The sequence below is a fragment of the Macrobrachium nipponense genome, chromosome 6 (assembly GCF_015104395.2).
Source record: "Macrobrachium nipponense isolate FS-2020 chromosome 6, ASM1510439v2, whole genome shotgun sequence".
NCBI lineage: Eukaryota > Metazoa > Arthropoda > Malacostraca > Decapoda > Palaemonidae > Macrobrachium > Macrobrachium nipponense.
Genome location: NC_061108.1, coordinates 37544673 through 37558577, shown reverse-complemented (window position 1 = coordinate 37558577; position 13905 = coordinate 37544673). Strand labels below are relative to the sequence as shown.

At 38.8% G+C, this 13905-nt stretch overlaps 1 protein-coding gene across 1 annotated transcript; it reads left to right on the top strand.

Annotated features, from left to right (window-relative positions):
- The first annotated feature begins 537 nt into the window (after positions 1 to 537).
- On the top strand, positions 538 to 7990 carry LOC135216496 (histone-lysine N-methyltransferase, H3 lysine-79 specific-like). The gene is made up of 3 exons (XM_064251868.1): positions 538 to 839; positions 1228 to 1345; positions 7895 to 7990. The coding sequence occupies exons 1-3, from the start codon at positions 538 to 540 to the stop codon at positions 7988 to 7990; spliced, it is 516 nt and encodes a 171-aa protein (XP_064107938.1).
- Positions 7991 to 13905: the final 5915 nt, after the last annotated feature.

Genomic DNA, 13905 nt, shown 5'->3' with positions numbered 1-13905 from the left:
TAAGAGTGAGAACAAGAAAGAGCCTTCATGAGGAAGTGTAAGAGCGTGAAAGTGCAACGTCCTTAATGATCAAGACTAAGAGTACAATAGAGTCTAGAACAGAGCGATTAAGAGAAAGAGTCCTCCAAGAGCAAGAGTAAGAGTGAGAAAGAAAGGTGCCCTTCTAGTGCAAGAGTGATAGCGAGGAAGAGAAATACTGAGAATGAGAAAGAACCCTTCAAGAGAAACAGTTAGAGCGATTAAGAGAAAGAGTCGCCCAAGAGCAAAATGAAGGGCGATAAAGAGTAAGAATCCTGCAAGAGCAAGATCGAGAAAGAGAAAGAGCTTTTCAAGAGAAAGAGCTAAAAAGAGAAAGCGTCTTTCGAGAGTAAGAGAAAGGAAGAGAAAGTCCTGCAAGAATAAGTTCGCAAACGAAAGAATCTTTCAAGAGCATAGTTAGGACGATAAAGTGGAAGTCTTTCAAGAATAAGGGTAAGAGCAAGAAAGAGAAAGAGTCCAGCAAGAGGGTGAATGACAAAGAGCTCCTTCAAGAGCGTTATGAAACGCGATAAAGAGAAAGAGTTTCTCAAGAGCAAGAGTAAGAGTGATAAAGAGAGTCTTTCAAGAAAAATGAGTGAGAGTGATAAAGAGAAAAGGAATGAATCCCTAAAGAGCAAGAAACAGAAAGAGTACTTCAAAAGGAAGCGCAAGAATGGGAAAATGTTCTTCTCGGGAATGGGCGAGAGAAACAAAAGCCCCAAGAGAAAGGTTTTGATAAGTAACAAATATTTGAAAAGCAAAAGAGAAGAACCAAAATGCCAGGAGCAAGAGGTTGGAAGAGAAATTCCCCCTAGATCAGAGTGAGAAAGGGCAAAAGTCCTACTAGAGTAGATTGGAGTGAGAAAAAGTCCTACTAGACCAGAGTGGGAGAGGGCAAAAGTCCTATTAGAGCAGAAGGAGAAAGAAAAAGTCCTATTAGAGCAGAAGGAGAAAGAAAAAGTCCTATTAGAGCAGAGAGAGAAAGAGAAAAGGTTCTATTAAGGCAGAGAGGAGAACAAAGATGAAAAAGTTCTACTCGGCAGAGTGAGGGAAGAAGAAAAAAGTTTCTACTAGAGCAAGAGGAAGAAAGAAAGAAAAAAGTTCTAGTCGAGCAGGAAGAAAGAGAAAAAGTTCTAGTCGAGCAGAGTGGAAAGAGAAAAAGTTATAAGTTTCGAAGCAGAGTGAGAAAGAGAAAAACGTTTTCTACAGTCGAGGCCAGAGTGAGAAAGAGAAAAAGTTGCTAGTTCCGAGGCAGAGTGGAGAAAGAGAAAAAGTTCTAGTTCGCGAGCAAGAGTGGAAGAAAGAGAAAAAGTTCTATTCGAGGAGAGTGAGAAAAGAGAAAAAGTTCTAGTCCGAGCAGAGTGAAGAAAGATAAAAGAAAAAAGTTCTATTTCGAAGAGAGTTGAGGAAAGGGAAAAAAGTTTCTAGTCGAAGCAGAGTGAGAAAGAAAGGGAAAAAAGTTCTATTCTGAAGAGAGTGAGAAAGGGAAAAAGTTCTAGGTCGAGCAGAGTGAGAAAATGGGGAAGTAAAAAAGTTCTATTCGAAAAGAGTGAGAAAGAGAAAAGTTTTCTAGTTCGAAGCAGAGTGAGAAAAGAGAAAAAGTTTCTAGGTTCCGAGCAAGAGAGAAGAAAGGAAAAAGTTCTAGTCGACAGGAGTGAGAAAGAGAAAAAGTTCTAGTCGATCAGAGTGAGAAAGAGAAAAAGTTCTAATTCGAAGGAGTAGTGAGAAAGAGGAAAGAAGTTCTAGTCGAGGCGGAGTGAGAAAGATAAAAAAGTTCTAGTCGAGCAGAATGAGAAGAGAAAAAGTTCTAGTCGGAGAGTGAGAAAGAGAAAAGTTCTAGTCGAGCATAGGTGAGAAGGGAAAAGTTCTAGTCGAGAGAGAGGAGAAAGAGAAAAAGTTCTAGGTCGGCAGAGTTGAGAAAGGGAAAAAGTTCTAGTCGAGAGAGCAGGGTGAGTAAGGGAAAAAGTTTCTAGTCGGCAGATGAGAAAGGGAAAAAGTTCTAGTCAGGTCAGAGTGAGGAAAGGGCAAAAATTCTGTCGAGCAGAGTTAGATGGGAAAAAGTTCTAGTCGACAGAGTGAGAAAGGGAAAAAGTTCGAAGCGAGCAGAGAGAGAAAGAGAAAAGTTCTAGTGGTCGAGCAGAAGAGAAAGAGAAAAAGTTCTAGTCGAGCAGAGAGAAAAGAGGAGAGAGTTCTAGTCGAGCAGAGTGAGAAAGGGAAAAAGTTTCTAGTCGATGCACAGTGAGAAAGGGGAAAAAGTTCTAGTCGAGGCAGAGTGAGAAAGGGAACAAGTTCTAGTCGAGCAGAGTGAGAAAGGGAAAAAGTTTCTCTAGTCGACGCAGAGAGAGAAAGAGAAAAATGGGTTCTAGTCGAGCAGAGAGAGAAAGAGAAAAGTTCTATAGAGCAGAGGAAGGAGAAAGTGAAAGAGTTCTTATTAAGCAGAGAGAGAAATGAGAAAAGGTTCTATTAGAGCTGAGAGAGAAAGAGAAAAGGTTCTATTAAGAGCAGAGAGAGAAAGAGAAAAAGTTCTATCGGCAGAGTGGAGAAAGAGAAAAAGTTCTAAGTCGAGCAGAGAGTGAGAAAGAGAAAAAGTTCTAGTCGAGCAGGTGAGAGAAAGAGAAAACAAAAGTTCTAGTCGAGCAGAGAGAGAAGAGAAAAAGTTTCTTTTAGAGCAGAGAGTAGGAAACAGAAAAAGTTCTATTAAAAGCAGAGAGCAGGAAGAAAGGGAAAAAGGTTGCTATTAGAGCAGAGAGAGAAAGAGAAAAGTTATATTAGAGCAGCGAGAGAAAGGAGAAAAGTTCTAAGTCGAGGCAGAGTGGAAAGAAAGAAAAAGGTTCTAAAAAGTTCGCGCAGAGTGAGAAAAAAGGAAAAAGTTCTATTCGAGCAGAGTGAGAAAGAGAAAAAGTTCTAGTCGGCAGAGGGAGAAAGAGAAAAAGTTTAGTCGAGAGAGTGGAGAGAGAAAAAGGGAAAAATTTCTAGTTCGAAGCCGAGTGAGAAAGCGAAAAAGTTCTAGTCGATCAGAGAGAGAGAAAGAGAAAAAAGTCTATTCGAGGAGAGTAGAAAGGGAAAAAGTTACTAGTCCGGCAGAGTGAAGAAAGGAAAAAGGGTTCTAAAAGTCGGATTTCATGAGTTGAGAAAGGGAAAAGTTCTAGTCGAGCCAGAGTGAGAAGAAAGAAAAAGTTTCTGAAAAGGTTCGAGGAGAGTAGAAAGGGAAAAAGTGTCTTAGTCGGAGCAGAGAGAGAGAAGAAAGAGAAAGGGAAAAAGTTCTAGTCGAGCTGAGTGGAAAAAAGGGAAACGTTCTAGTCGAGCATTAGAGAAAAGAAAGAAAGAAAAAGGTTCTGTAGATCAGAGAGAGAAAGGGAAAAGGTTCTATTATAGCAGAGATAGAAAGAGAAAAGGTTCTATTAGAAGCAGAGAGAGAAAGAGAGGGAAAAAGTTCTAAGTTCGAGCAGAGTGAGAAGAGAAAAAGTTCTAGTCGGCGCAGAGTGAAGAAGGGAAAAAGTTTTCTTGTCCGAGCAGAAACTGCGAAATAGAAAAACTTCTAGTTGAGCAGAGTGAGAAAGAGAAAAAGTTCTAGTCGAGCAGGGTGAGAAAGAGAAAAAGTTCTAGTCGAGCAGAGAGAGAAAGAGAAAAAGTTCTATTAGAGCAGAAGGAGAAAGAGAAAAAGTTCTATTAGAGCAGAGAGAGAAAGAGAAAATGTCCTACTAGAGCAGAGAGAGAAAGAGAAAAGGTTCTATTAGAGCAGAGAGAGAAAGAGAAAAAGTTCTAGTCGAGCAGAGTGAGAAAGAGAAAAAGTTCTAGTCGAGCAGAGTGAGAAAGAGAAAAAGTTCTAGTCGAGCAGAGTGAGAAAGAGAAAAAGTTCTACTCGAGCAGAGTGAGAAAGGGAAAAAGTTCTAGTCGAGCAGAGTGAGAAAGAGAAAAAGTTCTAGTCGAGCAGAGTGAGAAAGAGAAAATGTTCTAGTCGAGCAGAGTGAGAAAGAGAAAAAGTTCTAGTCGAGCAGAGTGAGAAAGAGAAAAAGTTCTAGTCGAGCAGAGTGAGAGAGGGAAAAAGTTCTAGTCGAGCAGAGTGAGAAAGAAAAAGTTCTAGTCGAGCAGAGTGAGAAAGGGAAAAAGTTCTAGTCGAGCAGAGTGAGAAAGAGAAAAAGTTCTAGTCGAGCAGAGTGAGAAAGGGAAAAAGTTCTAGTCGAGCAGAGTGAGAAAGGGAAAAAGTTCTAGTCGAGCAGAGTGAGAAAGAAAAAAGTTCTAGTCGAGCAGAGTGAGAAAGGGAAAAAGTTCTAGTCGAGCAGAGAGAGAAAGGGAAAAAGTTCTAGTCGAGCAGAGTGAGAAAGAGAAAAAGTTCTAGTCGAGCAGAGTGAGAAAGGGAAAAAGTTCTAGTCGAGCAGAGTGAGAAAGAAAGGGAAAAAGTTCTAGTCGAGCAGAGAGAGAGAAAGAGAAAAAGTTCTAGTCGAGCAGAGTGAGAAAGGGAAAAAGTTCTAGTCGAGCAGAGTGAGAAAGAGAAAAAGTTCTAGTCGAGCAGAGTGAGAAAGGAAAAAGTTCTAGTCGAGCAGAGAGAGAGAAAGAGAAAAAGTTCTAGTCGAGCAGAGTGAGAAAGGGAAAAAGTTCTAGTCGAGCAGAATGAGAAAGAGAAAAAGTTCTAGTCGAGCTGAGTGAAAAAGAGAAACAGTTCTAGTCGAGCAGAGAGATAAAGAGAAAAAGTTCTAGTCGAGCAGAGTGAGAAAGGGAAAAAGTTCTAGTCGAGCAGAGTGAGAAAGAGAAAAAGTTCTAGTCGAGCAGAGTGAGAAAGGGAAAAAGTTCTAGTCGAGCAGAGAGAGAGAAAGAGAAAGAGTTCTAGTCGAGCAGGGTGAGAAAGGGAAAAAGTTCTAGTCGAGCAGAGAGAGAGAAAGAGAAAAAGTTCTAGTCGAGCTGAGTGAAAAAGAGAAACAGTTCTAGTCGAGCAGAGAGAGAAAAAGAAAAAGTTCTAGTCGAGCTGAGTGAAAAAGAGAAACAATTCTAGTCGAGCAGGGAGAGAAAGAGAAAAAGTTCTAGTCGAGCAGAGTGAAAATGAGAAAAAGTTCTAGTCGAGCAGAGTGAGAAAGGGAAAAAGTTCTAGTCGAGCAGAGAGAGAGAAAGAGAAAAAGTTCTAGTCGAGCAGAGAGAGAAAGAGAAAAAGTTCTAGTCGAGCTGAGTGAAAAAGAGAAACAGTTCTATCAAGCAGGGAGAGAAAGGGAAAAAGTTCTAGTCGAGCAGAGTGAAAATGAGTAGAAGTTCTAGTCGAGCAGAGTGAGAAAGGGAAAAAGTTCTAATCGAGCAGAGAGAGAGAAAGAGAAAAAGTTCTACTCGAGCAGAGTGAGAAAGAGAAAAAGTTCTATTCGAGCAGAGAGAGAAACAGAAAAAGTTCTACTTGAGCAGAGTGGAAAAGGGTAAAAGTTCTACTCGAGCAGAAAGAAAGCGAAAAAGTTCTAGTCGAGCAGAGTGAAAAAGAGAAAAAGTTCTAGTCGAGCATAGTGAGAAAGGGAAAAAGTTCTAGTCGAGCAGGGAGAGGGAGAGAAAAAGTTCTACTCGATCATAGAGAGAAAGAAAAAAGTTCTAGTCGAGCAGAGTGGAAATGGGAAAAAGTTTTACACGAGCAGAAAGAAAGAGAAAAAGTTCTAGTCGAGCAGAGTGAAAAAGAGAAAAAGTTCTAGTCGAGCAGAGTGAGAAAGGGAAAAAGTTCTAGTCGAGCAGAGTGAGAAAGGGAAAAAGTTCTAGTCGAGCAGGGAGAGAAAGAGAAAAAGTTCTAGTCGAGCAGAGAGAGAAAGAGAAAAAGTTCTAGTCGAGCAGAGAGAGAAAGAGAAAAAGTTCTAGTCGAGCAGAGTGAGAAAGAGAAAAAGTTCTAGTCGAGCAGAGAGAGAAAGAGAAAAGGTTCTAGTCTAGCAGAGTGAGAAAGGGAAAAGTTCTAGTCGAGCAGAGAGAGAAAGAGAAAAAGTTCTAGTCGAGCAGAGTGAAAAAGAGAAAAAGTTCTAATCGAGCAGGGAGAGGGAGAGAAAATGTTTTACTCGATCATAGAGAGAAAGAAAAGGTTCTAGTCGAGCAGAGTGGAAAAGGGAAAAAGTTCTACTCGAGCAGAAAGAAAGAGAAAAAGTTCTAGTCGAGCAGAGTGAAAAAGAGAAAAAGTTCTAGTCGAGCAGGGAGAGGGAGAGAAAAAGTTCTACTCGATCATAGAGAGAAAGAAAAAAAGTTCTAGTCGAGCAGAGTGGAAAAGGGAAAAAGTTCTACACGAGCAGAAAGAAAGAGAAAAAGTTCTAGTCGAGCAGAAGGAAAAAGAGAAAAAGTTCTTGAAGAGCAGAGTGAGAAAGGGAAAAAGTTCTATTCGAGCAGAGTGAGAAAAAGAAAAAGTTCTACTCGAGCAGAGAGAGAAAGAGAGAAAGTTCTAGTCGAGCAGAGTGAGAAAAAGAAAAAGTTCTACTCGAGCAGAGAGAGAAAGAGAGAAAGTTCTAGTCGAGCAGAGTTAAAATGAGAAAAAGTTCTAGTTCAGCAGAGTTAGAAAGAGAAAAAGTTCTAGTCGAGCAGGGAGAGAAAGAGAAAAAGTTCTACTCGAGCAGAGAGAGAAAGAGAAAAAGTTCTAGTCGAGCAGAGTGAAAAAGAGAAAAAGTTCTAGTCAAGCAGGGAAAGAAAGAGAAAAAGTTCTACTCGATCATAGAGAGAAAGATAAAAAGTTCTAGTCGAGCAGAGAGAAAAAGGGAAAAAGTTCTACGCGAGCAGAAAGAAAGAGAAAAAGTTCTAGTCGAGCAGAGTGAAAAAGAGAAAAAGTTCTAGAGAAAAAGTTCTACTCGAGCAGAGAGAAAGAGAAAAAGTTCTACACGAGCAGAGAGAAAGAGAAAAAGTTCTACTCGAGCAGAGAGAAAGAGAAAAAGTTCTACACGAGCAGAGAGAAAGAGAAAAAGTTCTACTCGAGCAGAGAGAAAGAGAAAAAGTTCTACTCGAGCAGAGAGAAAGAGAAAAAGTTCTACTCGAGCAGAGAGAGAAAGAGAAAAAGTTTTTCTTGAGCAGAGAGAGAAAGAGAAAAAGTTTTTCTCGAGCAGAGAGAGAAAGAGAAAAAGTTCTACACGAGCAGAGAGAAAGAGAAAAAGTTCTACTCGAGCAGAGAGAAAGAGAAAAAGTTCTTCTCGAGCAGAGAGAAAAAGAGAACAGAAAGAAAAAGAAAAAGTTTCTACTCGGCACAGAGAGAAAGAGAAAAAGTTCTACTCGAGCAGAGAGGAAGAAAGAAAAGAATTTAAAAGTTCTACTCGAGCAGAGAAGGAAAGAGAAAAAGTTCCTTATTTCGAGCAGAAAGAGAAAAAAAGAGAGAAAAAGTTTCTACTTCGAGCAAGAGAGAAAGAAAGAAAAAGAAAAAAGTTCTTCTCGAGCAGAGAGAAAGAGGAAAAAAGTTCCTACTCGAGCAAGAAGGAAAGAGAAAAGTTTCTTTCGAGCAGAAGAGAAAAAAAGAATTGAGAAAAAGTTCTTCCACGAGCAGAGAAAAGAGCAGAAAAAAGTTCTACTCGGCAGAGAGAAAGAGAAAAAGTTCTACTCGAGCAAGAGAAAGGAAGAAAAAGTTCATTCGAGCAGAGAGAAAGAGAAAAGTTCTACTAGCAGAAAAGAAAGAGAAAAAGTTCTTCTCGAGCAGAGAAAGAGAAAAAAGAAAAATTTTCTACTCGAGCGGAGAGAAGAGAAAAAGTTCTATTCGAGCAGAGAGAAAGAGAAAAAGTTCTACTCGAGCAGAAGAGAAAAGAGAAAAAGTTTTTACTCGAGCGAAAGAGAAATAAAAAGTTTCTACTCGAGCAGAGAAAAGAGAAAAAGTTCCTAACTCTAGTTAGTGGAAAAGAGGGACAGGTTATTATCAATAAAGCAGAAAGATAAAGAGAAAAATTTTCTTTATTCGCAGAGGAGAGAAAGAGAAAAAGTTCTACTCGAGCAGAGAGAAAGAGAAAAAGTTCTTCTCGAGCAGAGAAAGAGAAAAAGTTCTACTCAAGTAGATTGAGAAAGAGAAAAAGTTCTTCTCGAGCAGAGAGAAAGAGAAAAAGTTCTATTCGAGCAGAGAGAGAAAGACAAAAAGTTCTAGTCGAGCAGAGAGAAAGAGAAAAAGTTTTACACGATCAGAGAGAGAAAGAGAAAAAGTTCTACTCGAGTACATTGAGAAAGAGAAAAAGTTCTTCTCGAGCAGAGAGAAAGAGAAAAAGTTCTATTCGAGCAGAGAGAGAAAGTGAAAAAGTTCTAGTCGAGCAGAGAGAAAGAGAAAAAGTTTTACACGATCAGAGAGAGAAAGAGAAAAAGTTCTATTCGAGCAGAGAGTGAAAGAGAAAAAGTTCTAGTCGAGCAGAGAGAGAAAGAGAAAAAGTTGTACTCGAGCAGAGAGAGAAAGAGAAAAAGTTCTAGTCGAGCAGAAAGAAAGAGAAAAAGTTCTATTCGAGCAGAGAGAGAAAGAGAAAAAGTTTTATTCGAGCAGAGAGAGAAAGAGAAAAAGTTCTACTCGAGCAGAGAGAGAAAGAGAAAAAGTTCTATTCGATCAGAAAGAAAGAGAAAAAGTTCTATTCAAGCAGAGAGAGAAAGAGAAAAAGTTCTACTCGAGCAGAGAAAGAGAAAAAGTTCTAGTCGAGCAGAAAGAAAGGAGAAAAAGTCTATTCGAGCAGAGAGAGAAAGAGAAAAAGTTCTATTCGGGCAGAGAGAGAAAGAGAAAAAGTTCTATTCGAGCAGAGAGAGAAAGAGAAAGGGTTCCAGTCGAGCAGAGATAGAAAGAGAAAAAGTTCTAGTCGAGCAGAGAGAGAGAAAGAGAAAAAGTTCTAGTCGAGCAGAGAGAGAAAGAGAAAAAGTTCTATTCGAGCAGAGAGTGAAAGAGAAAGGGTGCTAGTCGAGCAGAGAGAGAAAGAGAAAGGGTTTTCTAAAAGGTTCGACAGAGATAGAAAGAGAAAAAAGTTATAGTTCGAGCATGAGAGAGGGAGAAAGGAGAAAAAGTGTTGCTCGAGACAGAGAGAGAAAGAGAAAAAGTTCTATTCGAGCAGAGAGAGAAAAAGAAAGAAAAAAGTGTTCTTTTTAGTCGAGCAGAGAGGAAAGGGAAAGGGGTTCTAGTCGAGCAGAAGATAGAAAGAAAGAAAAAGTTGCTAAAAGTTTCGAGCACGAGAGATAGAAGAAAGAGAAAAAATGTAATTCGAGCAGAGAGAGAAAGAGAAAAGTTCTAGTAGAGCATGAGACGAAGACAGAAAAGAAAAGTTCTATTCGAGAAGAGAGAGAAAGAGAAAAAGTCTAGTTGAGCAGGAGAGAGACAAAGAGCAAAAAGTTTGCTATTCGAGAAGAGAGAGAAAGAGAAAAAGTTCAGTTGAGCAGAGAGAGAAGAAAGAGGAAAAAGTTCTATTCGAGAAGAAGAGAGGGAGAAAGGGAGAAAAAGTTCTTTATTCGAGAAGAGACGAGAGAGAAAAAGTTCTATTTAGAAGAGAGAAGAAAGAGAAAAAGTTCTAGTTGAGCCAGAGAGAGAAAGAGAAAAAGTTCTGGTCGAGAAGAGAGATAAAAGAAAGAAAAAAGTTATATTTCGAAAGAGAGAGACAGAGAGAAAAAAGTTTCTTCTTCGAGGCAGAGAGAGAAAGAGAAACAAAAGTTCTATTCGGAGCAGAGAGAGAAAGAGAAAATTATCTATTTGAGCAGAGAGAGAAAGAGAAAAAGCTTCATTCGAGCAGAGAGAGAAAGAGAAAAGTCTATTTCAGCAGAGAGAAAGAAAGAGAAAAAAGGTTCTATTTTCGAGCAGGAGAGAGAAAGAAAAGAAAAACGTTCCTACTTCGAGCAGAGAGAGAAAAGAGACAAAGTTCTATCGAGCAGGGAGTAGAAAGAGAAAAGTTCTATTTTCACGAGAGAGAGAGAAAGAGAAAAAGTTATATTTGAGCAGAGAGAGAGAAAGAGAAAAAGTTTACTTTTTTCCAGCATAGAGAGACGAAAGAGAAAAAGGGTTCTACCCGGCAGAGAGAGAAAAAGAGAAAAAGTTCTTTTTATTCGAGCAGAGAGAGAAAGAGAAAAAGTTCTATTTGAAGCAGAGAGAAAGAAAGAAAAAGAAAAAATTTCTATCGAGCAGAAGAGAGAAAGAGAAAAAGTTCACTTCGAGGCAGAGAGAAGAAAATAGAAAAAGTTCTACTTTCGCGCAGAAGAAAGCAAAGAGAAAAAAGTTCTATTCGAGCAGAGAGAGAAAGAGAAAAAGTTCTATTCGAGCAGAGAGAGAAAGAGAAAAATTTCTATTCGAGCAGAGAGAGAAAGAGAAAAAGTTCTACTCGAGCAGAGAGAGAAATAGAAAAAGTTCTACTCGAGCAGAGAGAGAAAGAGAAAAAGTTCTATTCAAGCAGAGAGGAAAGAGAAAAAGTTCTTAACTCGACAGAGAGAGAAAAAAAGAAAAAATTTCACTCGATCAGAGAGAGAAAGAGAAAAAGTTCTACTCGATCAGAGAGAGAAAGAGAAAAAGTTCTACTCGAGCAGAGAGAGAAAGAAAAAAGTTCTACTCGATCAGAGAGAGAAAGAGAAAAAGTTCTATTCGAGCAGAGAGAGAAAGAGAAAAAGTTCTACTCAATCAGAGAGAGAAAGAGAAAAAGTTCTACTCGATCAGAGAGAGAAAGAGAAAAAGTTCTACTCGAGCTGTGAGAGAAAAAAAAGTTCTACTCGAACAGAGAGAAAGAGAAAAAGTTCTACTCGATCAGAGAGAGAAAGAGAAAAAGTTCTACTCGAGCAGAGAGAGAAAGAAAAAAGTTCTAGTCGAGCATAGAGAGAAAGAGAAAAAGTTCTACTCAATCAGAGAGAGAATGAGAAAAAGTTCTACTCGATCAGAGAGAGAAAGAGAAAAAGTTATACTCGAGCAGAGAGAAAAGGTAAAAAATCTTACTAAATCAGAGTGAGAAAGATCAAAAGTCCTACTAGAGCAGAGTGAGTAAGGGAATAGGTCTACTAGAGTAAAGTGAGAAAGAGTAAAAGCAACAAAGACAAAGAGTATTTTAAGAGAGCAGTAGGACCTGGAAAGGGTGAAAGTAGAAAAAGTATGGGAAGGCTTGTACCATTGACAAAACCATTGCTTAGCAGAGAGAAGAGCAGAGAGAGAGAGAGAGAGAAAGAGAGAGAGAGAGAGAGAGATTAAATTCTTTGAATAGGAGAATTGAAGTATGAAAGAAAGAGCAAATTTAAATGTAAATTATGGTGCGTAAAGCACAATACGGATGAGCTTGCTGCAGTGTGCGGATATATCGACACGTAATTTGGCAAATAAAACGTTATAAAGTATTTTAAAACATTTGTTGTGCTTTTTAACGAATGTTTCATTTCATCTGATTTAAATTTTATAATGTCATCACAAAAATGTAGTCGAAGTATCATTGCAGTGATGAAAACTCTGGTAACCAATTGTAGGACTTCGTGTTCAAATGCCAAGGATACTGAGACAGTTTTATGAGGAAAGAATGTTTCTCCAAGGAAAAACAGAGCACTGCTGGCCGCTATCACGCCGCTACAATGGTAATATCTTTGTAATATGAACATTTTTATGAACTAAGCGAGCTTCATCAAAGGGCCATGTAGGGCTGTGAAGGTATGGCAAAGAATCTAGTTTAAGAAAAAAGTTAGAGGAATAGTGTCTGAAGTAACCACGAATAGGTTCTCTATAAGTAAACTGTAGGGTAAACTAGAGTTAAATATAAAAATCTGACTTGGCAGCGTGTGTTGAGCATCTTGACTTTTATCTTTTTGTTGAATGAAAGATCAATTTGAAGACTAAGATCGCCTGAAGTCTACCTCTAAAATGGGCCACGATCTGCAATTCATATTGGAGACTATAATTAAGATGAGTCGGTAGAATTTTTTCATCGATATGATCGGTACGCGGTCTTGGCCTGCCACCTCGTTGCCGCGAGTTTGATTCTCGGGCATTCCATTGAGGTGTGAGAGATGTGTATTTCTGGTGATAGAAGTTCACTCTCGACATGATTCGGAAGTCACGTAAAGCCGTTGATCCCGTTGCTGAATAACCACTGGTTCCACGCAACGTAAAAACACCGTACAAACAAAATCAATATGAAGAGCAGTTTTCATACGATATTCTGAAAAGAGCTTTTGCGCCACTCCCATGAAAAAAAAAAAAAAAAAAAAAAATGCTCACACAACACACACGGGGTCCAGTCACTAAAATTTTGCTGGGAAATAACTTCGGAAATAATGAATGAGGTTCTGCTGTTGTGGATGGGAAACTGACTGCTGGGACAGCTGCTGCCGTCTGTTGAGCTTGTCCTGAAGTGATGATCACCGAGCCATGAGCGGCAGTACAAGTATATTTCCGTAGGATTTGATAATCATTTTTAAACTTGTCTTAATCAACCTTAGTTATGTGCCACTGTAATTTATCAAGTACCAGGTTTAAAATTCTTAGTTAGGGAGTAGGAGGTACAGCGTCCTATTACTTCAGCTCATTCGGGAATGGAACCGTCAGCCCTCGATGGTAAGGTGATTGTCCTAACCACTAGATTGCTGAGAACATAATTTATGCGCATAAAGTATACTTATTTGTAAGTTTACACATTCACGGAATTATTGAAATAAAAATAGTATTGACCGTCTCAAGTATATATTCTTTGGATTGATAACATTGTCTTTGGCAATGAAAACGGTTCAGAATGTTGTACACTCGACCAAAACTGAATGCCAATAGAGATATCTTGGATTTAATTTCTCATGACGAAAGTTTTCTTCACTTTTACTGTGGTGCAAAAGACATTGGAACCGATCTCTGCCTGTCAAGTGAATTTTAAACCAGGAGGATGGACAGCGTTTTCGAATAAAGATTGCGGTCAATAATTTTGCAGATTATCCGTTGCTAAAAATGAGCCGATGTTTTATGACGCGCTATTTATGACCCCGTTGACTACCCTTGTTTACGACCGTATAGAGATAATGGTTTGAAACATTAGAAATTCTGTCAACGTCATTGAATTTTCTCCTTAATAAAAGAACACTGAGAAAGCGGAAGTGATATAAAGTAAAAGTTTTATAACGAAAATGAAAATTGTTTTTAATTTGTATAATTCACTTAGTGAAAAAAAAAAACTGATGCGTTTTTATTCACTTCCTTTTCCCAGTTTCTCCTAATATAATGGCCAAAAATCGATGAAAATTTGCCTCCGTAATTACTAATATTTTAACTATAACAGGAAAGTTGGATAATAAATTTTTTCAACAGTAATGCTTCGGTGGAATTAATTATTAGGAACTTTGGCATAATCCCCCTTTGATATCAGGCAAGCAGGGATCAGGATAAGATAGGTGGTCAGTCGGAATTTTTTGCAGGGGCTGGGAAGAGGTTTGTATCCCGAACGTCCCAAAGGGGGCTGACGTGTACGTTAATATGCCTAAGATTTTTGGTGTTCATGTGAATTTGTGGGTGTGTGTGCGTATGTGTATGTACGGTCGAGAATCTTTCAAGGCATCGTTCTGGAATGAAAGTCATCTCAATACTATTGTACAGATGCTGCTCCTCCGAGGGAATAATTGTATATTGTACACCTTTTCTTAGAAGTAGGGAGTCATTATTATGTAAGGCGTCTTCATAAGACTATACCCAATTTTTCCCAAGTATATTACTTTGCGTCGGTCAGTCAATCAGGTAATAATACTGATGATTTTACTTGTACTCTTTCCATAATTGTTCCTTATATCTTAATGATATATCATAAAAAATACAGCGGAATTAATGACTCTGGTTGCAGCTTCCTCCCGGTGGACAGTATCGTAAACATCACTGATTAACATTAGCCTTTTTGTTATTAATTTAGTCATTCAAAGCCCATTGGAAAAGAGATCACCTAATTAAGGCTTCCAAATTCACTGCGCTCCCTTTTGATGTGACGAACTTCCATTGAAATAGACGCAGTGCTGTGTATTACTGAT

Bases quoted from the DNA above. Each gene is read 5' to 3' on its own strand.
- LOC135216496 (XM_064251868.1), top strand. From the start codon at position 538: ATGAAACGCGATAAAGAGAAAGAGTTTCTCAAGAGCAAGAGTAAGAGT. The intron at 840-1,227 runs GTGAGAAAGGGC...CGTTTTCTACAG, and splicing joins GAAATTCCCCCTAGATCAGA to TCGAGGCCAGAGTGAGAAAG. The intron at 1,346-7,894 runs GTGAGAAAAGAG...CTTTATTCGCAG, and splicing joins AAAAGTTCTATTCGAGGAGA to AGGAGAGAAAGAGAAAAAGT.